The 27,540-nt window shown below is 51.0% G+C and overlaps 1 protein-coding gene across 7 annotated transcripts in view; it reads right to left on the reverse strand.

Annotated features, from left to right (window-relative positions):
- TNRC6C (trinucleotide repeat containing 6C) overlaps positions 1-27,540 on the reverse strand; it is a 91,533-nt gene that overhangs the window by 39,651 nt on the left and 24,342 nt on the right. For all 7 annotated transcript variants that reach the window (XM_021066533.1, XM_021066531.1, XM_021066532.1 and 4 more), the window contains exons 3-4: positions 23,204-23,530; positions 5,004-7,604 (exon numbers count right to left, since the gene is read on the reverse strand). In XM_021066533.1, coding sequence (XP_020922192.1) covers positions 5,004-7,604; positions 23,204-23,530 — 2,928 coding nt within the window. The remainder of the gene's footprint in view (positions 1-5,003; positions 7,605-23,203; positions 23,531-27,540) is intronic.

Genomic DNA, 27,540 nt, shown 5'->3' on the forward strand with positions numbered 1-27,540 from the left:
AGCAGGACCCCCGCGCCAGGCACAGGGCCCCCTTCAGCTGCAGCTTTCTAGAAGATGATGAGCAGGGGAGGAGGGGGCTCAAATCACGACCTATGAGGAACAGTTACGGGAACAAGGATTTCCAGAAGACAGACGTGGGTGGGTGGGACACGGCAGAGGGCTTTTCCTGTGCCAACTCCACCACCGAACTTTATACCCCTGGACTCTCTCGCTAGACCCTGCATCTGCGGCATCAATTGCCTGTCTTCCTTCTCCCTTCCCCTGGTTTCCTCAAATGCTTAATCAAACTTAAGTGCCTGGAAATGTCAGTCATCTGATAGTGAAAGACAGGAACCACAGGCGTTCCCATCGTGGCGCAGAGGAAACGAATCTGACTAGCATCCCTGAGGATGTGGGTTTGATTCCTGGCCTTGCTCAGTGGGTTGGGGATCCTGCGTTGCTGTGGCTGTAGTGCTGGCTGGCAGTTATAGCTCCAATTCAACCCCTAGCCTGGGAACTTCCACATGCCCAGGGTGTGGCCCTACCCCACCCCCCCCAAACAAAGCCAAATCAGGAATTAGAAATTCACACCTCCAGGGAGCCAGTCAGTTAATGTAAACAGACCCATGTAGGAAGACTATCAGGACAAGCCTGGGGCTGGGGGAGCAGAGGGTGAGGACGTGGCAAACGCCATGGCGTGGGCGCTGCAAACCCGAGCCATCCTGGTTCACTGCTGCCGTCCAAATCCAACGCATCAGACCGTCTAGGTTTCCCAAAGCCAGAAATATGGAATTTCATACACAAGTCTCTTCAAAAATGTTGACTCTTATGAACAACGTGGGCCCCAAAGGCACACGTGTGGGACCAGGTGTAGCCCACGGGCCACGAGGTTGGTTGGTTTGTTTTTTTGCCTTATTCGTGGCACGTGTTAGTTCCAGGGCCAGGGATCAAACCCACACCACAGCTGTGATCCAAGCCACCGAAGTGGTAACACCGGATCCTCAACCCTCTGCGCCCCAGGGAACACTGAGGAGGCGGAACTCTGGTTTGGTGGCGGTGAAGTGTGTGCACAGGCTAAAATGGTCTCGGGCTCCATAGAGAACTCCTGACGCGGTGGCTGGAGAGGCAGAAGCCAACTAACTGCCAGGGAGGCGGAGAGGAAGCCGGAGGGAGCCATCCTGCTGCTGCCCGATGCTTCTGATGAAAACCGAGCAGCCGCCCTAGGCAAGCCGACCACCCTCCCGCTGCCTCTCCAGAGCACCCCCGCCCGCCCGACCACCCACGCTAACTCGGCAGCCTTGGCTCCCTTGCGGGACGGCACAGTCCGCCAGGCCAGGGACTCTGTCCTGTTTGTTCCCTGCCGCATCCCCGGCAACCCCGGCACTGCCTGGCACCCAGGAGGTCCCAGATGCAAGTGGATGAAATGAGTGTCTGTCTGCCGTGGGCCTGAACACCGCCCGGCCACCCTGGTTAGCCGGGTCCCTCTCTCTACGGGCCAGTGCACACCTCTGCTCCCCCTGCAGCCCGGGCCTGTGTCCTCCATCCTCTCGGAGGAGACCCAGAAGGTGGCCCCCAGCCCGGGGTCACACGCGCCACCGGCCGGCTGGCGGGCCCTCCCACCGGACGCGGGGTCTCCTTCCTTTGCATCCATCTCCCTCTCCACGCACCCTTTCAGCTTTGGAACAGGCTTGAACCGCCACCGTCTTAAAACCTCTACTCTGCCCGTCCACGCCGCCTCACAGCTGTGCCCTCAGCACCATCTCTGAGCCTTCCATGCCCAACCTCTGCCGTCACCGCCACAGGACATGTGCGTATCACTGTGACCTGTCCACTGGCTCCAGCTCTGGACCCTCTTTGCTCCCACATCCAAACGGTTCCCAGGCTCGCTGCCATCTCCGTCTGCACCCCCTGCCACCGTTCCAACCCAGGCCGCCCCCTCCACGCAGACACGGCTGCGCTCGGTGCCTCTGCCCCAGCACCGCTCCCCGTCAAGCCAGTCTTCACTCGCCAGCTGGAAGGACTCCACGAGGAAGTCGCTCACTCAGTCGGCCTCGTCTCAGTGCCGTCCCACTCCTCTGGACACGTGCAGCTTCTTCACCTGCCGAAACACCTGCCCCGGGCTTTTCTCTCGGCAAGGCCTTCCCCTGCCCCCGCCGCCCACCCCAAGCACCGACCACTCTCAACTTCCTTTTGTCCCTAAACAGGCCACCTCGTTTCTTGCCTCTAGGCCTGTGTGCTAGTCTCTCCCTCTGCAACACTTCTCTGCATGTTACCCAGAATCTGCGCACCCCTGAGCCCTCATGACCAAAACCCTGGGCGGGCACCACCCTCCACGCTGTCCTCTCCCGGTCACCATTCTGGCACTGTCTGTGTACTTGTCCCTCTGCAGGCTCCAAAAGGGCGGAGCTCCCGTCCTCGACACTACTGTAACCCAGCGCACAGCAGGTGTTCAACAACGCCTTCTGAATGAACGTGTGCCAAATAGAAGGGCAGGGGTATGGGTCTAGACGCGTCCACACAGGTGGGCATGCGCACGTAAGGAATCTCGTGCTTGAGGCTTGGAGGTGGGAGCTGGATCGGGGCGGAGGGATGGAGGGGCCCAGCCGCAGCTGGGTCAGCGATGGGGTTCTGACCCAGGGCGGTGGGGGGCAGCCCGGACCCACCTCGCTTCTGTTTCCACGCCCGATGAACCCCAGGCTCTGCACGTGACCATCGACAGGCACGCAGCACCCCTTCTGCTGCCCGCCATGAGCCTTCCTGTATTAGGGGTCCCCAAATAAAAAAACTACCCGACTCCGAGGTAGGCTGGACTCTAGATGCAAATTCGGTTTCATGTGTAAGACGACTGAGTGAGTGACCACAGAGAAAGGACTTTTTCCTCAGCTGTGTCTACGTTTCTGTGCCCGTGTGTGCATGTTTATAGAATTTAGGAATGGCGTAAAACCGGAAGGAACACTGAATGTACTGATGACAGAATCAGGATTCAAAAATGTCTCAATTGGCTGGGGGACCTGAGCCCAAGCTTACCAGGAGCAAAGTGTTACCTTGGGGTCAAGCCACCAGCGGCACAGAACAGTCCTGAGCGAGGAGGGGTCACAGTGGCCTGAACGAAAAGAAAGGCTTCATATTTTAAGCCCAATTTAAGAAGAGTGTGACACAGCTCGGGAAGCTCCCTGAACCTCGGAGGGCACTCCCAGGAGCCTGGTTATGGGAGGGAGGGAGGTTAATCTCAGCGAACTCTGCACCAGTCACAGCACACTTTCAGCAAGGCCACTGGTCCTGGGCGCAAGGACCCTCGGCAGCCACAGCTTTTCTAGATGACAACAAAAAGGATTTACAACCATGATGCGAGGAACAGAGGGAGGAGCCAGGAGTATTTCCTGGAGGAGGGGTACATGGGGCATGAAAACCACACCCGGCTGTTTGAAATGCTGGGGCATGAGAAATCAGTCCTCGCTCTGTACTGTCCCAAAGACACAGGAACGGTTAGAGAGAGGCTGCCTGAGGCTCAGTCTAAGGACACTAGGCGTGTGACCTGGAAGGAAGTGTGCCGGGTGGGGGCAGGGCCTCACGCTAGGCGCTTGACAAGTGTGTCCCAGGAGTTCTCGCTGTGGAGCAGTGGGTGAAGAACCTGACTGCAGCGGCTCAGGTCAGTGTGGCAGCTCGGGGCTGAGCCCCAGCCCGGCAAGGTGGGTTAAGGATCGGGTGCTGCTGCAGCTGTGGCTCGGATTCGACTCCTGGCCAGGGGGCTCCACATGCTGCAGGTGTGGCCAGACAACAGAGGGAAGGCCCTGAACCCAACGCCCTGAGTTGGCAGATGCTCCTTCTGGTCCCTTCCACCCCTGGGGCTCTGCGGTGTGGTGAGCTCGGTCCTCACCCATCACTGAGACCGAGGCCCTGCCTGGGTCACCACGACCCTCTGTCCATGGACCAATGTTCAAGCGAGAGATGGGGAGTCACTGTCGGTTCTCTGGTGACCAAGCCAGCCGAGCTCTCCCTCCTCCTTGGTCTGTGCTGCATGCTGATTTTCTCAGCCACAACCCACACTCCCTGTGGACAGGCTGCGGTCTGACTCGTCCTCTCTTCCACTGCAGCACCCAGTGCAGTGCCGTGCACAAAGCAGAAACTCAATCACAGATTTCAGTCTAATTTTAGGGTTTTTTCTTTTTTCAACTGAAATCGAAACATGATTTTTATGGTATAATGCCATCATATTTTACAAAAATGGCTTTATTTCACTGCTTAACCATATCAGAAGCACCCGTGGAGCCTTAAAAATGCCGTGGTTCCGCGGTAACGAACCAACCAGTATCTTATGAGGACTCGGGTTCCCTGGCCCACTCAGTGGATTAAGGATCTGGCGTTGCCATGAGCTGTGGTGTAGGCTGCAGACATGGCTCGGATCCCACATTGCTGTGACTGTGGTGTAGGCTGCAGCTCCGATGTGACCCCTTAGCCTGGGAACTTCCACATGCCGCGGGTACGGCCCTAAAGAGACAAAAATAAAATAAAATAAAAATGACCAGTGAATGGGCTTCCCTCCGGACCAACGACACTAGCGACCTCTGAGTTGGCACCCCCCAGCACCCCCAAGCTCCTGGGTAACTCTAAGGAAGGCTCCCTCGGGGTGAGAACCACCGTTTCTCTCACAAAGAAGTGAAGCCTCTGTAACAAGCAAACACAAACTAAGACAGGGGTCCCCATCCTCTCCTGAAGAGGATACATTTTCTTTTCCTTTCCTCTTCTCCCACTGCCAGGGCTTTATACATATATGTGTGTGTGTGTGTGTGTGTATATATACACATATATATATTTTTTCTCCCTGGATGGAAAGTGCTCAGAGAACCCTACTGTGTTGCTTCTCTTTGGAAAAGATGCAACTACAACACTGTTAAGGTGGAGGGAGGGCACTAAAATCAGTGTAACGGCACCTGCTCCACAAGCACCAGGCAAGTACGTCTGCAAATGCAATGAGAAGAAACCATCTCTTTTCACTCCTAAAGGAACCGACAGTGCCCCCGTACCTGGACCGAGCAGCGGCGACCGGTTCAGCTGGGCGCCGGCCTGGTGTGCCGGGGGCGCCTCGGCCGCGCTGGCGCTGTTGCTCGTGGTGGTGGTGGCGGTGGCGGTGCTGGCCGCGGCACTGCTCTGGATGCCCGGGTTGTTTCTGTCCCACATGTTTACAGTTTTATTGTGGTAGGTGCTCGGGTCGCCCCAAGCTGAGGTACCGTCATCAATTTCCATTTTGCGTCGAATGGAGGGCGGGGAAGGTTCTTCCCAGCCCGTGGCCTCACCGCTGTCCTTCTGTTTGACAGGGACCGGGCCCCCGATCCACCCTGTTCCTGTCTGTTTAACGGAGGCGGCGCCCCCCCAGTTACTGGTGCTGGCGTCTTGGGGTTTGCTCGCCCAGCTCTGCTGGGGGCCAGGCTTTAACGACTCTCCCCAGCTCGTCCCTGGATTCACCTTCGCGTGTGTGCCGTTGCCCCAGCCGCCGGGCCCGGACCGTGGAGCCTCACTCCACCCGGACCCTGACCGAGGGCCCTCAGCATCCCATCCGGAGCCGCCTTTTTTCCCGTCCCCCAGGTGTCCCAGCACAGAGGACGAGTCCGCCCAGTCCCCGCCTCCTGCGCCCCAGGCGGGATTCGACTTGGGTCCCTCTCCCCAGTTCTGAGACCTGGGTTTCTGAGGCTCGGCCCAGGTGGGTGACTTGTCCTCCTGACTTACGGTCCCGCCCCAGGCGTGGCCACTCTTGGCAGCAGCAGCATTAGTGACAGCAGTAGAGCTTATCGCGTCCCCCCAGACCCCCGGGCCGTTGGGCGCTTTGCTGCTGCTGTCTCCCCAGCCTGTGTTTGCTGGCACAGCAGCAGGGGGTGAGCTGACCCACCCAGATACTGAAGAGGTATTTGTACTGTTGGTGATGGACCCATCGTTCTTCCCCCCTGAGTGTGAAGGCGGAGGAGCCGCACAGCCCCAGGCCTCCGTCCCATTGTCACTCTTCCTCTCAGACCTAGGGGATTCCTCAAATTCCCAGGCAGTGTTTTGCTTCACTGGAGTCTGTCCCCAACCAGAATTGGACAGAACCCTCGGGTCAAGATCGCTCCTTGGCAACTGGAGGTGCCCTTGGTCTGGCGTCCCTTTGTCTCGCCTTCGGCCTTCTGCTCCCTCCCTCCCAGCGCCCCCTTCGCCGTGACCGCCAGAACCGTCGCTGCTTCCGTCACTTGCCGTGGTTCCAGAAGAGGCGGCTTTGGCCCAAGAGGCCACGTGCTCGCTGCCGGGCGGCGCGGCAGGGTTCTGGCTGCCAGCGCTCGGACCATCCCACCCTGCGGCTCCTTTCCCGCCGATGTCGCCGCTGGAGTGCTGGTTCGGGGGCTTGCCCCACTCCCCATTCACGCCGTTGGCAGCGGTGCTTCGGCCGGGGTGGCCCCAAGCTCCTGAATGGATGTTACCGACGCCACTGCTGCCACTGCCCCTGCCCCAGGCGAGGATTCCGGGACCAGCAGGAGGTCCCGCATCCCACGCGTTCCCTCCGTTTCCTTCCTTCTGCACAGCGCTGCTGGATCCGTTCTGCTTAGCACTTAATGCTGCGTTCACAGTGTCTCCATTCCCCTGACTGAACCCAGAGCTGCTATTTCCTGGGGCGGGGTTGCCTGGGGACAGGCCCCACACAGAAGTGCTGACTCCTTCGCCCCCCCCCGCGCTGACTTGAGAAGCTGACGATCCGTTAGCACCAGGAAGGCCTTGCAGGTGGGGCGGGAGGACGGCCCCCACGCCGACCGCCACGCCCCAGTTTGGCAGGCCGTTCGCCTGCACTGCATTGACGGGGTTTGGAGGAGCGCTCGCGGGGTTAGTGTTAGCTGGTCCATCAGTGTTAAGGGTCTGAGGTGGAACGCTGAAAGACACACTCGGAGAGGTGGACGTGGGTGGGTCTGGGCTCTCCTGCGGCAGCAAGCTTCCCCAAGCACCTAAAGTGCCCGCTGGGTTCCCGTTCTGGGTGCCCACGTTGTGACCTATGGCACTGACTGGACTGCAAATACTGGAAGGGTTGCCTGTCGCCACAGTCCCCTCGTGTCCAAGTACAGGCCAGGCAGCTGGGTTGGCATTGGGGTTAAGGTTAAGGTTAATGCCGGCGCCGGAGGTGGAAGCCCCCCAGCAGTTCTGACCCCTCCCATCTCCGATCACGCTGGCCAGCTTCCCCTCCCCGCCGCCCAGGGGGCAGTGAGCCAGGCCAGAGCCGGGGCCCGCGGCAACGCCCCACGCCCTGGCCGCAGGTCCACTGCTGTTCGCTGCCCCCGCTCCGAGGGCACTCTGGCCGGGAGGGCTGTGGACGAGGGCGCCGCTGGTGCCATTATTGCCGTTGGGCTTCTTGGTCTGTCCAGTGAAGCCGCCCTGGGCACCCCCTGTAGCCATGCTACTGTTCTCCGAGCCACAGTTGGAGGCAGAGTCAGTGTCCGTGGTGCATTCTGAGGCAGATTCCGTCTCTGCTCCTGTGAGGGAAGGCCACGCCTCCGTGTCAGTCCTGGCGACGATCACTTTATCCCAGCTGCAGGGGGCTTCGCTTCTGTAGGTGGGCGGCTGTCCCCAGGGCGAACTGTCATAATGATCGGGCAGTCCACTGTGACCGAGATCTGAAAAAGACAAGACAGGCTCAAAATCAGATTTTCCTTCCACCTGTCAATGAAGCCATTCTTTGGAGGGAGCTCTGTGTCGGGTTTTCAATTCTGGATGACAAATACTACAAAAAGGACTTCAAGAAAACAGTTATTGGTCTTCTTAATAGCTCCCAATTGAACAAGAGTCAATGCCTCTAAAATTACATTAATTCTTACCACTACACCAAACTACCGAGAGGGTTCCCAATGCACATTAGCGCAAGGGCTTTGAAAGTGGCTTAACGGGAAGCAGTCCGGCATCCACGCGCCTGTGTGACTCCTGTGAATAGTCGGACTCTTTGGGAAACGCTGGCTGCAGCAGGAAGTTCACACGGGTTCTTGAAGGCAATTTGTACTTCAAAATCTCTACGAGTTACAGTATTAGATGGAGGCTACACAGCTCATTTAGCAGAAAGAACCAAATGCACTGCAGAATCATAAAACCGAACCCATATTTTGTGGGTGGGGGACGGAGGGAGAGAAAAGTTTTATTTTTATTTTTTATTTATTTTTTCAATATTTTTGTCTTTTTGCCTTTTCTAGGGCCGTTTCCGCGGCATATGGAGATTCCCAGGCTAGGGGTCTAATCGGAGCTGTAGCCACCGGCCTACGCCAGAGCCACAGCAACGTGGGATCCGAGCCGTGTCTGCGACCTACACCACAGCTCACGGCAATGCCGGATCCTTAACCCACTGAGCAAGGCAGGGATCGAACCCGCAACCTCATGGTTCCTAGTCGGATTCGCTAACCACTGTGCCACTACGGGAACTCCGAAGTTTTAGAAAATAATACCTCATGTTCTCAAGGACACAGGGTTAGAAGCATTTAATTATATTTATACTACTTTATCTGTTATTACCAGGAATTACGGTTTCTCATAGCTTTCTGTGCATTCGCAAAAAGTATTCCCAGACCTACAGCTGGTATCTCCTTGGATCTCTAAGGATTCTTTCTATATTGCTTTCTATTTCCTTAACTGGGTCTTTTTTTCAGAGATCCCCAGAATCCTTTATACAGTATCTTCCTATAGTATTTATATCATTTCACTCTTAGAGCCTTTTAAAGAATCCAGTACTTGGTATCTGCACTTTCTCTCCTGTGATTTCCTCATTTTTTTTTGAGTATTTCTGACATTGCAATCAAACACATTCCAATGCAACTTCCAACAGACTTTATTTGAAGTATGCATCACTAAAAAATAAAGTGAAAGGAGAGTTCCCTGGTGGCTCAGAAGGTTAAGAATATGGTGTTGTCACTGCAGTGTCTTGGGTCACTGCTGTGGCACAGGTTTGATCCCTGGCCCAGGAACTTCTACATGCTGCTGGCTCAGCCAAAAACAAAACAAAAACAAAAAAAACAGCTCCCGCCCCCTCCCCAGCCATTCGCAAATTTCAAGAAAAACATTAATCATCCGGTAAAAAAACACATACATGAAAGGCATCTGGAGGACCTATGGCGGTGCCTGTGAGCCTGGGCTCCTTCTGACGGCGGGGGGGGGGGGGGGGGGGGGGTTCATCTTCTGAAAGAAGGGTCAGCACAGTGGCCAAGCTTCCAGCGCTCAGCCCTTCCCGGGCTGGAGAAGAAGAGCTCGAGGAAGCAGAACAAGAGCAGCACTGATGAGGCTGTGCTGGCAGCTGGCTCGTATTTCTACACGGGCCCCAGCACCCGAGATGGCAGGGGTGGGGGGCGGGGGTGAAGTCACGCCTGGAACACACACCGGAAGCCTCTAGGACATGCTCGCTCACTCCAAAACACCAACCCTCCCTCTAACTCCTCCCTGGTCCAGGCTCCATCATTTCCAACTGGGTCATTCCAACAGCTTTCTAACCATCTCCCCCACACCCAGTCCTGCTTCTCTCCTGCGCTGCCTCAATAACGCACTGGCTATTCTTTCTAAAGGGACATCCAGCAGGTCATGGAAGCCTACTTACACACTTCAGGCGGTTCTTAACATCAAAACACAAGGAGGCACCGCATCCTCACGCTGGTCAGAAAGGCCGTGACTACAAAGCCTACAAGCAGTACAGGCGGAAGAGGGTGCGGAGGAAAGGGAACCCTGCCACGCTGTTGGTGGGAATGGAGGGGAGGACGGAGGTTCCTTAAAAAAACCAAAAACAGAGCTACCACATGATCCAGCGATCCCACTCCTGGGTATGTGTCTGGGCGAGATGAAAACTTTGATTCCAAAAGATACACGCGTGCCACTATTTACAATAGCTAAGACATGGGAACACTCTAAGTGTCCATCAGCAGGTGAGAGGGTTAGGATGTGGTACACAGACACAATGGGATATAACCGCCCCATAAAAAAAGAATGAAATAATGCCATCTGCAGCAGCGTGGATGGACGGAAATGATCACACTACCTGAAGTAACTCAGAGAAAGACACAAGGTATCACTTACATGTGGAATCTAAAGTAGGATACAAATGAACTTATTTGAAACACGGAAATAGACTCTCAGACAGAAAACAAACTTAAGGTTACCAAAGGGGAAGGAGCTGGGGAGGGAGAAAGCAGAATCTGGTATTACAGCAGACACACACTGCTGTATATACAATAGATAAAGAACAAGAAGCGACTGCACAGCACACGGAACAATACTCAATACCTTATAATAACCTATAATGGGAAAGACTCTGAAAAAGAATACACGTGTGTGTGGGTAAGTCTACACACACACATTTGTACGTATAACTGAATAACTTCGCTGTAAATCAACTATACTTCAATTAAAAAAAAAATGGTTCTCAACCCAATGACCCCGTCTTGAAGCAGCCCTCACGAGGCTGGGTTCTCTTTTGGGACCTTGTTCACACCACTCTTTCCCTTGCTCTGTGCTCAAGGCGGTTCCTCAAGGCACCACCTGCACAGCCCGCACCAACAGGGCCTTGGAAGAAGCTGTCCTTCACTTGGATTCAGGTTCGATTCTTTTCTCTTTCTCAACTCCCTGGGCGTGGCATTTGAGAGGTTTTCCTTCCCTGGGTAGGACCCTTGGATACATTCATTATAAATCTCCCTTTCCTTTTAATTCCTGAAGGCTGGGAGCTGGCAAGCATGCTCTGCAAAGCGACAGACACTGATTCCTTAAGCTTTGTGGGCCACATGGTCTCTGTCACTGCTGCTCAACTCTTTCTTTTTTCTTTTAGGGCCACACCTGCGGCATAGGGAGGTTCCCAGGCTAGGGGTCGAACTGGAGCTGCAGCTGCCAGTCCACACCACAGTTACAACAATGCCAGATCCGAGGTGAGTCTGCACCTACACTACAGCTCACAGCAACGCCGGATCCTTAACCCACTGAGTGACACCAGGGATCTAACCCATGTCCTCATGGATACTAGCTGGGTTCCTTAACTGCTGAGCCATGACAGGAACTCCCACAACTGCTCAATTCTGATGTGACTGTGAAAAAAAGGCAGCCATAGAGAATGAGTGTGGCTGTGTCCCAACTAAACTTGACTTAGGAAAGCAGGTGGTGAGCTGGACGTGGCTGACCGGCTGCAGCCTGCCCAGCCCTGACCTGGGTGGACAGACCCCTTTGCTCCTGGAGCACATCTAGGGGGGTCAGGGGTGTGCCTATTTGTCTCTCCCTTTCCCCATGAAAGCAAGGGACTGCTCGTTTTTGCCCTGCTTTTCCTCCCGTGCCCAGCAGACCATGGGACACATAACAGGCAGTGAATAAATAACAGTTGAACGAACAAGTGAATTAATGAAAGCTGCTTATCGATACTCAAAAGCAGCTTGCTGTTAACACGAGACGACATTACTTAATTTTCAGTCGATTTGGAAGGTAATGGTAAAATTAAGCTTAAGTTGCCATGCTGAGTAGCAACCATCTTAACTGCAAAAACCCTGGGCTATTATTCAGCCCAAGTAGTAGAAAAAGAACTGATGGCTCAAAATCTTTTTTACTTAGAAAAATATTACACTACAAATCTATAACTGAAATACAGGTATTTAGTTTCCATCAAAGATAAGCCATGGACGCCGAAGCTCCAGGCAACCCGGTGACCACCCTTGGTGAGGCTGTAGTTGCTGAGCCAAGGGGCTGGTCCGCCATCACCAGACACAGCACTGCTTCGTTCTCCCTCCTTCTCTCTTTGAGCTGTTCTTTGTCCCCTTACTTCTTGGTCCTTCAGCAACATAAAAATGGACCACGAGTTCCCGTCGTGGCTCAGTGGTTAACGAATCCAACTAGGAACCATGAAGCTATAGGTTCGATCCCTGGCCTTGCTCAGTGGGTTAAGGATCCGGCGTTGCCATGAGCCGTGGTGTAGGTTGCAGACGTGGCTCGGATTCCGCATTGCTGTGGCTCTGGCGTAGGCCAGTGGCTACAACTCCAATTCGACCCCTAGCCTGGGAGCCTCCATATGCTGCGGGATCAGCTCTAGAAAAGGCAAAAAGACAAAAAGACAAAAAAAAAAAGGACCCAGTCTTCAAAAATTAACTTTACTGAAAATTCAGTGGAAGTACCTGGAGACAAAAAGTACATGGAAAATACAGAAAAATCAAACAGAAGTCGCGCTTGTGTTTCTTCTACCATTTAAAAGCTCCCTTTACAAGGGCAGGTTCAGGTCTTCCTCTGAGAATTATGAATGTAAACAACAAACAAACACAAACCCTGGGGACTACACGTCATTCTGAGCTATTATATTACTATAAGGAGCAACCTTAGAGAAATGCAAATCAAAACCACTATGACAACCCACCAGATGGCCATCATCAAAAAATCTAAAACAATTAGTGCTGGAGAGGTTATGGAGAATAGGGAACCCTATTATACTGTTGGTGGGAAGGTAAATTGGTGCAACCACTGTGGAAAACAGTATGGAGAGTCCTCAGAAAACTAAAAATAGAATTACCATTTGATCCAGCAATCCCACTCCTGGGCATCTATCCAGAGAAAACCATGACTCGAAAAGATACATGTACTTCACTGTTCACTGCAGCACTATTTTCAACAGCCAAGACATGGATACAACCTGAGTGCCCATGGACAGATGAGTGGATAAAGAAGATGTGGTTCATATACACAATGGAATATTACTGAGCCATTAAAAGGAAAGAAATAAAGGCATTTGCAACAACATGGATGGACCTAGAAATTATCATGCTAAGTGAAGTCAGTTAGACAACGAGACACCAACATCAAATGCTATCACTTACATGTGGAATCTATAAAAAGGACACAACGAACTTCTTTTTAGGGAACTCCTAAAAATGTCTATTTAAATATCTTTTTAGTTGTAAGGAAAAAAATGAAAGAGACAAATATTATGATACCTTTCATTGGGATTAAACTTCAGGAACTCTAAAGTAATATAAACATTTTTCTAAGAGAGTATTTTTGGAGGTGCTAATAGGACCAGAATGAACATTAAATATGTAGAAACCAACAAGTTAAGGATAGAATTAGGGAGTTTCGGTCATGCCACAGTGGAAACAAATCTGACTAGGAACCATGAGGTTGCAGGTTTGATCCCTGGTCTCACTCAGTGGGCTAAGAGTCCGGTGTTGCCGTGAGCTGGGGTGTAGGTGGCAGATGCAGCTCAAATCTGGAGGTGCTATGGCTGTGGTGTAGGCCGGTAGCTACAGCTCCGATTCGACGCCTAGCCTGGGAACCTCCATATGCCGTGAGTGCGGCCCTAAAAAGACACACAGACCCAAAGAAAAGAAAGAAAAAAAAAAAAAAGGATAAAATTAAAGGTAAAAATAAAGGTTAAGGTAAAAATTACTCTGTGCTGTGCTTCTGTATTTGATTTGGGGGCCTTACTTCCCTGTTCTGATACATTCTCGGGGCCCCAGAGCTTCTTTACAAACTTCCTCTTCTAACAGTTTGGGGCCCCGTGCTGGACACTGGACACTGTCCAGCTGGGACTCTGGGCACAATGTCCTCAAGTGAAAGTTCCCCGAAACGCTCACATTCTGCTGAACACTCGAGGTCCACAGTCCTACTGAGACGTTACACACACTGCACAGGTGAACACCACCTGTCTCCCCTCTGAGAGGCAAGATGCATAAAGCACCACTCCTTGCTTTACTTTTTCTATTTTTTTCTTTTTTTGTCTTTTCACCTTTTTCTAGGGCCGCTTCTGCGGCATATGGAGGTTCCCAGGCTAGGGGTCAAATCGGAGCTGTAGTTACCGGCCTACGCCAGAACCACAGCAACGAGGGATCTGAGCTGCATCTGTAACCTACACCACAGCTGACAGCAATGTTGGATTCTTAACCCACTGAGCAAGGCCAGGGATCGAACCCGAAACCTCATGGTTCCTAGTTGGATTCATTAACCACTGCGCCACAACGGAAACTCCACTTTTCTATTTCTTCTCTTGGGGCGGCACCTGTGGCAACTGGAAGTTCCTGCAGGAGTCTTCCCTGTGGGAAGGGGGTCCAGGGGTCAAAGTGGAGCTGCAGCTGCCAGCCTATACCACCGCCGCTGCCACCACCACTGCCACACTGGATCCGAGCAGCATCTGTGACCTACGATGCAGCTTGCAGAAACACTGGATGCCTGACCCCCTGATCGAGGCCAGGGATCAAACCTGCATCCTCTTGGATACTATGTGGGATTTTCTTTTCTTTTTTTTTTTTTTAAATTTTTAAACAATTTTAATTTTTTTCCATTATAGTTGGTTTAGTGTTCTGTCAAGTTCTACTGTACAGCAAAGTGACCCAGCCACACATATATATACATTCTTCTTCTCACATTTTCCTCCATCGTGCTCCATCACGTGACTAGATATAGTTCCCTGTGCTACACAGCAGGAGCTGGTTGCTTATCCACTCCAAATGCAAGAGTTTGCATCTGTTAACACCAGCCTCCCGTCCACCCCACTCCCTCCCCCTTGGCAGCCACAAGTCTCTTCTCCAAGTCCATGAGTTTCTTTTCTGTAGAAAGGTTCATTTTTGCTGTATGTTAGATTCCAGATATACGTGATATATGGTATTTTCTTTCTCTTTTGGACTGATTTCACTTCGTATGAGAGTCTCTAGTTCCATCCATGTTGCTGTAAATGGCATTATTTTGTTCTTTTTTATGGCTGAGTAGTATTTCATTGTGTATATATACCACATCTTCTTAATCCATTCATCTGCATGGACATTTAGGTTGTTTCCATGTCTTGGTTATTATGAACAGCGCTGCAATGAACATAGGTGTGCGTGTGTCTTTTTCAAGGAAAGTTTTGTCTGGATATAGCCCGAGAGTGGGATTGCTGGGTCATATGGTAGTTCTATATTTAGTTGTCTGAGGTACCTCCATACTGTTTTCCATATTGGTTGTACCAATTTACATTCCCACCAACAGTGTAAAAGGGCTCCCCCTTCTCCACACCCTCTCCAGCACTGGTTATTTGTGGACTTGTTAATGATGGCCATTCTGACAGGTATGAGGTGGTACCTCATAGTGTTTTGGATTTGCGCTGCTCTAATAATTAGTGATGTTGAGCATTTTTTCACGTGCTTGTTGGCCATCCATATATCTTCTTTGGAGAAATGTCTATTCAGGTCTTTTGTCCATTTTTCAGTTGGGCTGTTGGGTTTTTTGCTGTTGAGTTGTATAAATTATTTTAGAGATTAAGCCCTTGTCAGTTGCATCATTTGAAACTATGAACTCCCAGAGTATAGTTGATTTACAATGTTGTATTAGTTTCAAGTGTAGAGCAAAGCAAATCAATCATACATATAAATATATCCATCCTTTTTTCCCCATAATAGTTATTACAAACTAATGAGTAGATTTTCCTGGGCTATACAGTAGGTTCTCGTTAATCATCTATTTTGTGAAGGAAGTATAGCTGATTTACAATGTTGTGCCAGTTTCTGCTGTACAGCAAAGTGACCCAGTCACACGTGTTACACACATTCTTTTTCTGGTACCATCTTCCATTATGTTCTATCTCAAAAGACTGGATATAGTCCCTGTGCTACGCAGTAGGATCTCACTGCTCATCCATTCTAAAAGCAATAGTTTGCAGCTACTAACCTGAGCTCCCCATCCCTCCTGCTTCCTCCCCCTCGGCAACCCCAACTCTGCTCCCTATGTCGGTGAGCCTGCTTCTCTTGTGTGGATAGGTTCATTGTGCCATATGCCCTATGTACTTTAACATTAAAACACATTTAAAAGCTGGAAAGCACTTGAAAACAAGAAAGCAGAAAGTTACGACTTTAAGAGTTCCTCTGTGACTCAGCGGTTTAAGGATCCAGTGCTGTCAGCCCTGCGCCTTGCGCTGCAGGTTTGCTCCCTGGCCCGGGAACTTCCATATACCACAGGAGTGCCCCCCCAAAGGTTACATCTTTAATACGCTATACTTATGGACAAGTTGATTTCAAATACCACTCACCACTGTTTCCTTGGTGCAGTGGTAAGAACCAAACAAACACAGAGAACCTATGTCCCGAGCACATAAAGGAGTTAACTTAGGAAAAATTAGGCTTTACCTGCTCACCACCCTTTCACCACGGAGACTGTAGTCTCTGAGGAGCAGTTGGATTAGTTCTGTTCTGGGGAACCCCTAAAGTCTCTGCTCTCCTGCCGCCTGTCCCTCTTCATCACCTTCGGCGCCACCACGTCACACCACCAGCATCATCGCCTCCTCCTCCACCACCACCATCCCCATCATCACGTCCTAACCACCTTCTCCACCACCACTGCCCGTGGCACCACTTCCACCGCCACCAGCACCACCACATATTCTGACATTGGAATTAATCTCCAAAGGAAAATGTTTTAACATTTTTAAGACTATTAGTCTCTTTCTGTTTAAAACACACCATTCTTGGGAGTTCCCGTCATGGCAGAGCGGAAGCGAATCCAGCTGGGAACCATGAGGTTTCGGGTTCCATCCCCGGCCTCGCTCAGTGGGTTAAGGATCCAGCATTGCCGTGAGCTATAGTGTGGGTCGCAGATGCAGCTCGCATCCCACGTGGCTGTGGCTCTGGTGTTGGCTGGTGGCTACAGCTCCGATTAGACCTCTAGCCTGAGAACCTCCACATGCTGTGGGAGCGGCCCTAGAAAATGCAAAAAGACAGAAAACAAAACAAAACAAAACAAAACAAACACCACTTTTCTTAGAATTTATGACTTCAAAAATATTTGAACAATATGGTTTTCATAAACCAAAATCTCTTGTCTATGTTATCAATTCAAGAACTGTAGTCTGAAAGACTATGTGAAAGAGATTTGTAAAATGACTGACTTCTGGAAAGGTATTTGGAATAAAGGAAAGCTCTGAAGTAAACCAGGACTGGATTCTCTTATAGGTTATTCTGGACTCTCCAGAATAGTCCAGGAGCTTTAAAAAGGCTAATATCCAGAGTTCCCGTCGTGGCTCAGTGGTAATGAATCTGACTAGCATCCATGAGGATGCAGGTTCGATCCCTGGCCTCACTCAGTGGGTTAAGGATCCGGTGTTGTCGTGAGCTGTGGTGTAGGTCAAAGATGTGGCTTGGATCTGGCATTGCTGTGGCTGTAGCTGTGGCCAGCAGCTACAGCTCTGATTCAACCCCGAGCCTGAGAACCTTCATAAGCTGCAAGAGTGGCCCTAAAAATACAAAAAAAAAAAAAAAAGGCTAAAATCCATGCATCTGATATGCAGCAAGTTTGAGAGTTTATAAATAGGATCCTTCATATCCCTAAGACATCACTTATTTCACAGCATTTTGAAGTTCCAAGTATTTCCACACACTTAAATTAACTGAACCTTACAAATTATATCTGTTTTACAGATGGCCAAATAGAGGCTGAGAGGCCACACCTGGAAAAGGTGTGTAACCAATAAGCAGTAGGGACTGAATGGAAGCCAGTACCTCCAGAATGAAATGCTAGTGCTTCTTCCACTACCACCTTCTATTTCCAAAATACTTCCACTAAAAAGCCTTAACAAGAGAAAAGTAATGAAGTTTCTGTATAATGTTCTCTTTTTTCTATTGTTCAAATGGTTCACACATTCCTTTTTTTTTTTCTTTTTCTTTTGCTGCACCTGCGGCATATGGAAGTTCCCAGGCTAGAGGTCAAATTGGAGCTACGGCTGCGTGCCTACAGCACAGCCACAGCAACGCAGGATCCGAGCTGAGTCTGCGTCCTACACCACAGCTCATGGCAACACTGGATCCTTAACCCACTGAGTGAGGCCAGGAATCAAACCTGCAACCTCATGGGTCCTAGTCAGATTCATTTCTGCTGCCACACGACAGGAACTCCTGGTTCACACATTCTAATAACAGGTGTCTTTGTAAAAATCTAAGTAACATAAATTGTCTTAAGTGATTATACTAAAAATTATAAAACAGCATGGTTTAAAAGAGAAAAGCTTTCTTGTTTTTAACTTCCAAAACGTTACCATGTAAAGATACACTTTTCAAGAAAAAGTATTTAACAAAGAGCTTCCAAAAGCTACGGTAAGCAAAATTTTAATTAGGTATCAAATGAATCAGATAGAGAGGTGCTGACAAGATCTACTGAGGCCTGCGGGTGCTTAATTAGCGCTAACGCCGACACGCAGCCCGCGACCGCTCCTCCCCGCCTGTTTCACAACAACCTGTGCATTACAGAAATAATCCCCAGCGCGCTCCATCGGCAGAAACACGCGGACTAATGCTAACTGAGGACACGCATTCCCCGCCGCTGGCTTTCAAGGGCAAGATGAGCGGAGCCGAGTTTTCCGCTCGGAGAACCTAAGACGCCTCCTCTCCACGGCCCTGACTGTGCGGGAAAATCTTCTGCAGAAAGTACTTTGAATTCAGAATTCCATCACTGGGCCGACTCCGAGACATCTCATCTGCCAACCTCCATAAATGCTTAGTAAATGCAGAGGGGAGCGAAAGCTTTCTGAGAACAATAACGAAAGTGTCCAAAAAATTAAGCTTATTGCCGATTTTCTCCAAAGTGACAGGAAAAAAATGACTGCTTCCTCCAGGTTAGGAACCTATTGCAACAAGGACAGAAGGGGGCAAAGCAAACAGCTCCACACCAAGGGCCAGGGCAGCCCGGGGGTCGCCGGCGGGCCGGGGCCGCGGGCGCGCGCAAGGAGGCGGGCGCGCGCGCGGGGGCCCGACCACGGCGCCATCTTGAGCGTCTGCCCCGCCGGCGAAGGGAGCGGGGCCCGAAGGGAGCGGGGCCGGGCTGCCGGGCGCCCCACGGCCCGCGCGGTCTGGGCGGTTCCCTCCGAGCCCCGGCCCCCGGCCCCCGGCCCGGGAGAAGCTGCGCCGTCGGTGGTCTGTGCCGGGCTAGCCTTGTTCCCTCGCCTCGCTGGGGCAGAAGCACCTGCAGGGAGGGCCGCTACCTTGCGCGCGGGCCGCGCGGGCGTCTGTCTCGGGTGGCGCGGCCAGGACGTCCCTGCAGGCGCGGCGCGGCAGGAGGTGGCGGTGCCCTTCCCACGCCCTGAGCGAGCCCATCATCTCCTTCCACCCGGGGAGGCCTCCGCGGCGAAGATTGGAAAGCTCTGGTTATCTAATTGCAGCTGACGCTAAACGGATCTTCCTCCCTCTTTAAATTCTTTCCAGTGTCACAGACATTTTCACTCCAGGACCCAATTAAAGCAGCACCAGAGCCACTTTTCTTTTTTGAAAGTCAGCCAGAAGAGCGACGGTGTGTTGCCTACTGGCTGAATTTGGGTGAACGCACATAAACCACTTCCCTTTCCCGCGCCTTTGTTTTCCCTTCTTTCCTCTTTCCCACTCTTCCTAAATACCCCCTAAGCGGCTGGCATACCAACACCAGCTATCATTTTCCAAATCAGCTCCATATGCAAATGGCACGTGTCCAACTTCTTAATTACTTTCCTGCTTCTATCGACAAAAGATCTACGTAGCAAACACTACCGCATATTAACTAAAGCTTCTGTTTATGACTGTACAAAGCAGCCACCGAAACAATACATTTGTTCTTCCTTTAGCACATTGAGAAAGAATTTTTTTTAAAGATAATAAAAGCTCTCGGTGTTTCAAGCTGGAGTTATGCTGCAGACTGGCAAAAACACAGTCTGAACAGAAAGTAAGGACATTTTTCGGAGCCTTAATAGGATGAATCACTACATTTACATACTGCTAACACTTATCTCACCAGTTAAAATTCTTTGCCACTTGGCTTAATGAGCTCCCCTCCAAATCAGTACATGAACTTCAACATCTATTTTCCCCTGTACTATTTTATTAGAAAGGCAATCCCCCCCCCCCCCCCCCCCCCCCCCGCCAGGTCAAACTGTTGTTACTTAGAGAACTTGGAACCGGGGCTGGACTGAACCCCTCAGGGAACCCTTCCACCCACGGTGCCTCCCGATTGTTTCTTTGGAGGCTGCCAGTGATGGAAGAGAGACCAAGTTCTCCCACAGGGCTGGGGCCTGCCTCACCTGGCAGGACTTTTGCCTGGCTGGTCCTGCCCCGACCCTCCGGAGCTGCCCAGGCCAGTCCACGTGGCTCAGGTCATGCCTGTCTGTGAACCGTGTTCCCACATGAGGGATGTCACCCCCGGGAGATGATCTCAGGTGGAGTCAGAGCATCAACGATTAATGGGAACAGTTGCCTTGATGCTAGAAAACTTCCTTATTTTGAACTGGACTCCCGATATAAAGAATCTGCTTTTGCTTAAACTCACTGGATTTCCCTTCCGCATCAGCATTATTGAACCCTAAAGGCCGAGGGGACTGGGTTTTGCATGCTACTATCGGAAGCCTCAGTTCCCTAGAACACACCATCAGCGCTGACTTAAATACTGTTACAAGACCAGTGGGGCCTCTCCAATGACACCCTGCCTGGGCTCACAAGGAGATGGCAGGAAGCCAACACGACAGGGTCCGACAGAACCTGAAATTGCTTTGTTTCGTTTTTCTCTTTAGGGCTGTACCTACAGCATATGGAAGTTCCTGGGCTAGGGTTCGAATCAGAGCTGCAGCAGCACTGATCTGAACCACAGCTTGTGGCAACCTCGGATCCTTAACCCACTGAGCGAGGTCAAGGATCGAATCTGCATCCTCACTGACATTGTCAAGTTCTTAACCCACTGAGCCACAACGGGAACTCCTCGAACCTAAAATTTGGTAGGAAAGGGGGGGAGGTTTAAATTGCTGCTCTCTGGTGATGTGAGACCTAGCGAAAGCTCAACTGGTCAAACAAGGGTTCTTCTTTGTCAGCAAGCATCGTGATGGTTACTGGAAGGTCAGTAATGTCATGGACACTTTTAATGGCTCCAGAGGCAAGAGTCAACTCAGGTTTGTTCCTACTGCCTCTTAAGTTCACGCCATGGGACAAAGAATAACCTCGGAGCATTAGGCTGGCCATCAGTATATTAGCACAAGCTGATACACTTGGGGAAAACACAGAAAATTAATGTGCTGGGCTGAAATAACTCCCAATTTCACTTTTCTTATCACTAGAAATAGCCTGCTGTTAAGTTCCTAAGGACTAGTCACAACCTGCCCCCTGTTTGAGTAATTCAATCTTAGTTCTGCAGACCCAACATTCATCCTTTTATTTATTTATTAATTTTTTTTTTTAAGGGCCACACTTGTGGCATATGGAGGTTCCCAGGCTGGGGGTGGATCAGTGCTGCAGCTGCTGGCCTACATCAGAGCCCCTAGCAATGCCGGATCCTTAACACGCTGAGCCAGGCCAGGGATCGAACCTCAGCTGATTCGTTTCTGCTGAGCCACAATGGGAACTCCTTTGATGTGTATATTTTAAAAGTACAATGAACTAGGAATAACTGTCTGGAGGAGGATATTCTATTTATAGAGACATATATTTTATTAAAGAATATTACTTTCATACAAATTTTACTGAATCAACTCTTTGCTTATTTTCTACTTCCTAAGACGATACTAGTAATATCTCGCGCCAGTAGCATTTAATGAGAACACTGATGCAAGACTGCCAACTAGTCTCACAATCATGAGATACACCTACAAGATGACAGGCCTGTCACGCTTCCTTTTCAGTATTTCACAGTAAGCGTCTTAAATCCATAACCAAACTATATAGGTATGACTATCGTCTGTGTTGAGCCTGGCTGGAGGGCCCTATTTCAGTGAGGAAAGTAACTGTATGTTTGACTCTAAACCGGTTGCAGTCAGGTAGAGGGGCTAATTCAACAAGTACATTTGATCATTTTTCGTCCTAGTTGTTGGTGACAACCACTGACCTACATCCCTCCACCAGGAATTTAGCAGATGAACGTCAAGCCTATGTGAAGAGACATGGCAACACTGTATAAATGCATTTATCCTGAATAAAACCACAAAGTCATGATTTTGAGAAATTTCTGCTATAAACTCTTCTATGTCATGCTGGAATTATTCCCCATATTAAAAGGCAGCACATGGAGGAAAACAAACATTAATAAGAATTGTAAATTTATATTAATTCCAGCCGAATTCAAGAAGTTTCTTTGCTTCTCTAATTACAGACCTGAATTTGCTGGAACCAGTGCCAACTGCGAGTTGAATTACTTGAAACGGAAAGGTTTAAGAAAATAACAGAGAATCATGGCAGGTGAACACATGTACTTTTGCTCTCTTTCAAAACTATCCCTAAAACGCCAGTAAGGAAATTTTTAAAAGTATAAATCCATGAGGTCAGAGTTCCCACCATGGCTCAGTGGTTAATGAATCCGACTAGGAACCGTGAGGTTGCGGGTTCGATCCCTGGCCTTGCTCAGTGGGTTAAGGACCTGGCGTTGCCATGAGCTGTGGTGTAGGTTGCAGGCGCAGCTCGGATTTGTTGTGGCTGTGGCGTAGGCTGGCAGCTACAGCTCCGATTCAACCCCTAGCCTGGGAACCTCCATGTGCCTTGGATGTGGCCCTGGAAAAGACAAAAAAAAAAAAAAAAAAAAAAAAAAAAATCCATGAGGTCAACGGGAGCTCCCTGGTGGAGTAGTAGTCAAGACTTGGCACTTTTACCGCCACAGCCCGAGTTCAAATCCTAGTCTGGGAACTGAGATCCCACATCATGTATGAGGTTAAGAAAATGGGAACAAGAGAGAAAGGAGATGAGAGATGCTGACATCCTGGAAGCTAGAAACAAGCTTCTCCTGGGAGCCCAGAGAAAGCTAGCACTGAACAGTAGGCAAGGACACTGAGCAGAAGCAAGGGCCAAGCGCGAGTGCAGGGAGGTGCAGGCAGGGCTGCCTGAGAACGTGTGGGAACGTTACACTTAGAAACACCCACTCCCCATAAAACGCTATCACCTCCCTGCTTGGAAAGTATGAGTGCAGTCCTGAGAGATCCTAGGGACCGGAGAGAAAAGGGTTTGTTTAGAAGTTTTCACGACAGGGCTTGAGAGCATCTGCCTTGACAGATGAGTATGTCCTGGCGCTCACCCTCAGTCTTGGTGAGCAGCATTAGCTGAAGTAGCTAATGCCATCTGAAAATATATGAGAAATAATATAAGCAGGGGGAGACAGAATTAAACTTCTAAATTCAATTGAAATGCATCAATCTCTCATCTAGCTAGCTGGCCAGCTTCACCACATAGACAGTAAATGTGGACCGTAACATGTCCATGTGGACCGCTGGGCAGCACAGTTGAAAACAGCACAGCGGTTCTCAGCTGGAGAGAACGCCCAGTTCTTCGAGGTTTACCTGCTTGGGGCTTGCTGGGGTGCTGCGGCGCTCCGGCTCCAGGCAGCGGGGGAGGGCTCAGCCCCGCAGGCCCCGCACCCTGGGTGGGGCTCCCGCTGGTCAGAGCCCCGGTGGGCAGTGGCTGACCTCTCTTTAACAGCTGCTTCTGTTCTTGCTGGCGGAAGCGGGGAGGCACCTCGCGAGGCAGGTAACGGGATGCAGCTGGCTGCTGGCCGCCGGCGGACGCACGTTTGCCATTGCTGCTGCTGGAGAGAGTGCTGGTGGAAGTACTGGAACTGGTCCCGGCAGGTTGGGGCTGGCCTGGACAGGTCTTAGTAGGTTCTGGCACTAGGAGAACACAAGGAAAAGACCCCAACACATTAGTCACACTTCCTTCAACGCAACCCAACCCAGAGAGAACACCAAGGGGAAAAGAAATGACAACGTGGAGCTCCGTCTGGGGCTCGAGATGCTCTAACGCCAGAGCTGCAGGTGTGAGACCCAGTTCCCCACAGAGCACCGTGGTCCTGAGCTGCAGCTCTTGGCCAGTTTCCTCATCTGTGAGACGAGTGAGCAGGCTGGGTCGGAGCAGCCATTCTCAGGCTTGAGCTGGAGGCGGATTAAAGCCTCCTGCAGGGGAGGGGAGGGAAGTTGGGGAACCTGCGCTTCTGACAAGCGCCCAGGCCCACACTCTGAGAACCCCTGCTCTCAGCCAGTGCTTCTCAAAATTAAGGGACCATCGGATGTCCACGAATTTATACATGTTTTTTTTTTTTAATTCTGAAGACAACCTAACACAGAGGTACCTTCTGGGTTATCTGAATAACGAAGGCATTTGTGGCTATGGTATCTACAGCTCTCTATACTCCTTACAGATTCACTGGAAAAGAACGCAGGGGGCTAATTTGCAAATGATGCGTGTGCATTAAGTCCAAGCCGCAATGCTACCAGGGTCTGCTGATAAACAAAGGTTTCACAGCAATGTAAACAGAAAAGGAGCAGCAGCAGAGTTGACTGACAGCCTGAGGGGCTGTGCTCATGAGCATGCCAAATGCAAAAGGTGATGAGCAGTGACCCTGAGTGAGGAAGGGGGCACAGGATGCCAAGTGCCAGAGTCTGAGTCCCAAGGTCATTTCCATCTTGAACCTGAAACACTCATATCCAAGACACTACGTTCATCTCGTTATTTGAAAAAAATTTTTTTCTCTTTAATTTATAAATGTCTTTCATTTTAGAGCAAAAGCTAAGTGCAAAATGAGTTTATACCTAGTTCTCTGATATCTTATTTGTGTAAATAAGATAAAAATGTTTCCAACGGACACCGGGGGGACATAAGATGCTACTGATTGCCTTTCACTGCCCTTCAATCACCCAAAATGGGTTCTGCAGTCCAGCCCGGGGCCCTATCGTGCACAGCCAGGATCCGCAAGGCGTCCGCCCACATTTTTTGTCGCTCTGGCTGGCAAACCCTCAACTCTGGACGAAGCCACTGTCTACTCTCTCCGGCCCGGACCTGGATTGCTAAGGCTCTCTTGAGAAATCACAGTTGTGCCTAACCTCGATTCGCCGTCCCTGGCCTCGGGCCGCCCCCGTGCTTCCAGACCGCCGAGATTCCTGGGGCTGCCTGGCTCCACTCTCCAGCAGTGATGCCTTATCTCCCATCCCAGAAGATAAACTTGACTTTACTCTCCAAAAAAATAAAGGTCGGCAGGCAACAACTTGGTCAGAGCAGCAACACAGGCGGCTCCCTCCACGGCTCTGGATCTCGTCTCGGGGACTTTGCGGGTCCTGGGTCTTCAACCCATGGCATTCTCCAGGGCAGACATAAAGGCCCCAAGCAGGAGCGGGGGCCTTCCATTAATTCTTTGTTTTACAAATATTTATATTTTTTCTGCCAGGGCTTAGTAGCTGGACATCGCTGAGCATACAAAAGAGGAGAACGCCAGCTACTGCACTTGTGCGCAGGGCGGAGGAGGGCACATTTCCAACAGGTCACCTGCCTAGGGACTGTGGTCACCTGCCTGCAAGCAGCTGCTGCTGGGCAGCATGCACAGCGCCCCCTGCTCTCCTGGACCGGGCCTGCTTCCTCACCTGCCCCGTGCCCCTCCTCCAGCTCCTCTCAGCCGCCGCCACCGCCTCCTCCACGCTAAAGCCCTCGCCGCCCCCCCGGCCTTCCTGCTCGCCCTCTCAGTGGTCTCTATCAGCGGTGCCCACTCTGGTCACTCCGGGCGTCTCCTCCTGGCCTCCGTGACCCTACAAGCCCCGGCTGGGACCCCCTCTGGCCTCTCCGGCCACCTCCTGGCCCCGTGGCAGGCTGCTGCTTCGGCCTCTCTAAGGTTCCGCTGAAGACGCTCAGCCTGGGTCCTCTCATCTACTCCTGGAGCTCCATGTGATCGGGCCTGGGGTCACGGCTGGCAGATACCCACCCCGGATGTCCTTCAGGCACCTCAAAGTCGACGCACCCCTAGTACTCATCAGCTCTCTCACCTCCCTCGTCTCCCTCCGTCTTCCCGCCGTTCTCCTGGCAGTCAGCTCCAAGTCAGAAACCCGGGTTCCATCCTTGGTGACTCCCTTTGTCTCCCCAAACCTACCTCCAACCAACCCCGAACTGTGACATTTCTAGCTTGCAAATGTCCCCTAAGATCCCTCAAACTAACCCATCCATTTCCACTGCCTGTGCCTGACCAGGGCATATGGAGTTCCTGGGCGGGGATCAGATCTGAGCTGCAGTCACCACCTAAGCCGCAGCTGTGGCAACACCGGATCCTTCACCCACTGTGCTGTGCCGGGGATCAAACGTGCGCCCCAGAGCTCTCAAGTCGCCGTCAATCCCACTGCACCACGGCAGCAACTCTGAAATGGACTGCTCTAATTCACCCCGCTGCAGCCAGCGGATTCCTTCTGGGATGCAGACCTCCTCCCCGGCTTGGCGGCATCCAGTCCACTTGGGATCGAGTCCAAGGTGCCAGTGGTGATCTGCCCTAACCCCTGGTTCTCTACTTCACTGTGGATCTTGCTGCTGGACCACCGCGCTCCCATCCTCCATCTCACCACCCCGTACCGTCACTCCTCAAACCCATTTCTGCATTTCAATGTTTCTGACACTGGGATGCACCTTATAACTCATGATGTATGTATCAATCTCACTGGCAATGTGTTTTCCTAAGGGGTGTGTGAAATAATGCCTAAAACAACTGATCATACCTCAGGTGGAAGAAAACATGGCAATCCTAGTCATTCTTTAAATACTTTTTTTTTTTTTTTTTTTTTTGCTTTTTAGGACTGCACCCACGCCAAGGCTAGGGGTCGAATGGGAGCTTCGGTTGCCGGTCTACACCACAGCCATAGCCACGTGGGATCCGAGTCGCGTCTGCAACCTACACCACAGCTCAAAGCAACGCCAGATCCTTAACCCTCTAAGCAAGGCCAGGGATCAAACCCTCAACCTCTTGGATACTAGGAGGGTTCGTTATCACTGAGCCACCACAGGGGCTCTTAAACATCAAATTAAATGTCACTTCCTCTCAGAACCTTCCCTGACTCTCCAAGGCCAGTTTGGGAGCTTCCCAAACATCCGGAGTAGCCTGTACTGACCCAGCACTCAGTGTGGAATACTGCTGACACGAACATCCATTACATCTTTTTTTTTTTTTTAAAGAGAGCGATAAAACCTACTATAGGTTAATTTTTAAATGCGTAGGGGCCTATGTTTTTCCTGACATTGGCCTTTAGATGATTTAAAATAGGAGAAGTTCCTAAGTATTTACCTAATGAGTTGAAAACGTACATCCACACACAAAAGCCTCCAAAGGAATGTTGACAGAAGTTTTATTCATAATTGCCAAAAGCTAGAAGCAACCAAGAGACGTGCTTCTGCAGCTGAATAGATACACACTGTGGAACACCCAAACAATGGAGTATCAGCAATAGGAAGAAAGACGCTATCCAGCCATGAAAAGAAATGGAGGGACTTTAAATGCACACTGTTGGGCAAAAGGAGCCAGTCCAGAAAGGCTACATGCTCTGTGGTCCCTACAGCATAACATTCTGGAAAAGGCAGAATAACAGAGGCTGTAAGGCCCTCAGTGGTTGAGAGGGGCTGAGGAGGGGGAGCGGGAGGGGGAGCGAGCCTGTGAGACAACAGTGGACACACACTGTGACAATGAGACACGGCATGGGTAAGGCTGAGATGCCGCACCAGTGGGTACACAACGTTAGGCATCTGTCAAAACCCATCAAACTGTACAACCCAAAGGGAACTGGTACATAAACGATAGCCTTTAGTTAGTAATAATGCATCAGAAATTGGCACAACATTGTAAGCCAACCTACGTGCATCAAAGTTTTTAAAAAATGTT

The sequence above is a fragment of the Sus scrofa genome, chromosome 12 (assembly GCF_000003025.6).
Source record: "Sus scrofa isolate TJ Tabasco breed Duroc chromosome 12, Sscrofa11.1, whole genome shotgun sequence".
Lineage (NCBI taxonomy): Eukaryota > Metazoa > Chordata > Mammalia > Artiodactyla > Suidae > Sus > Sus scrofa.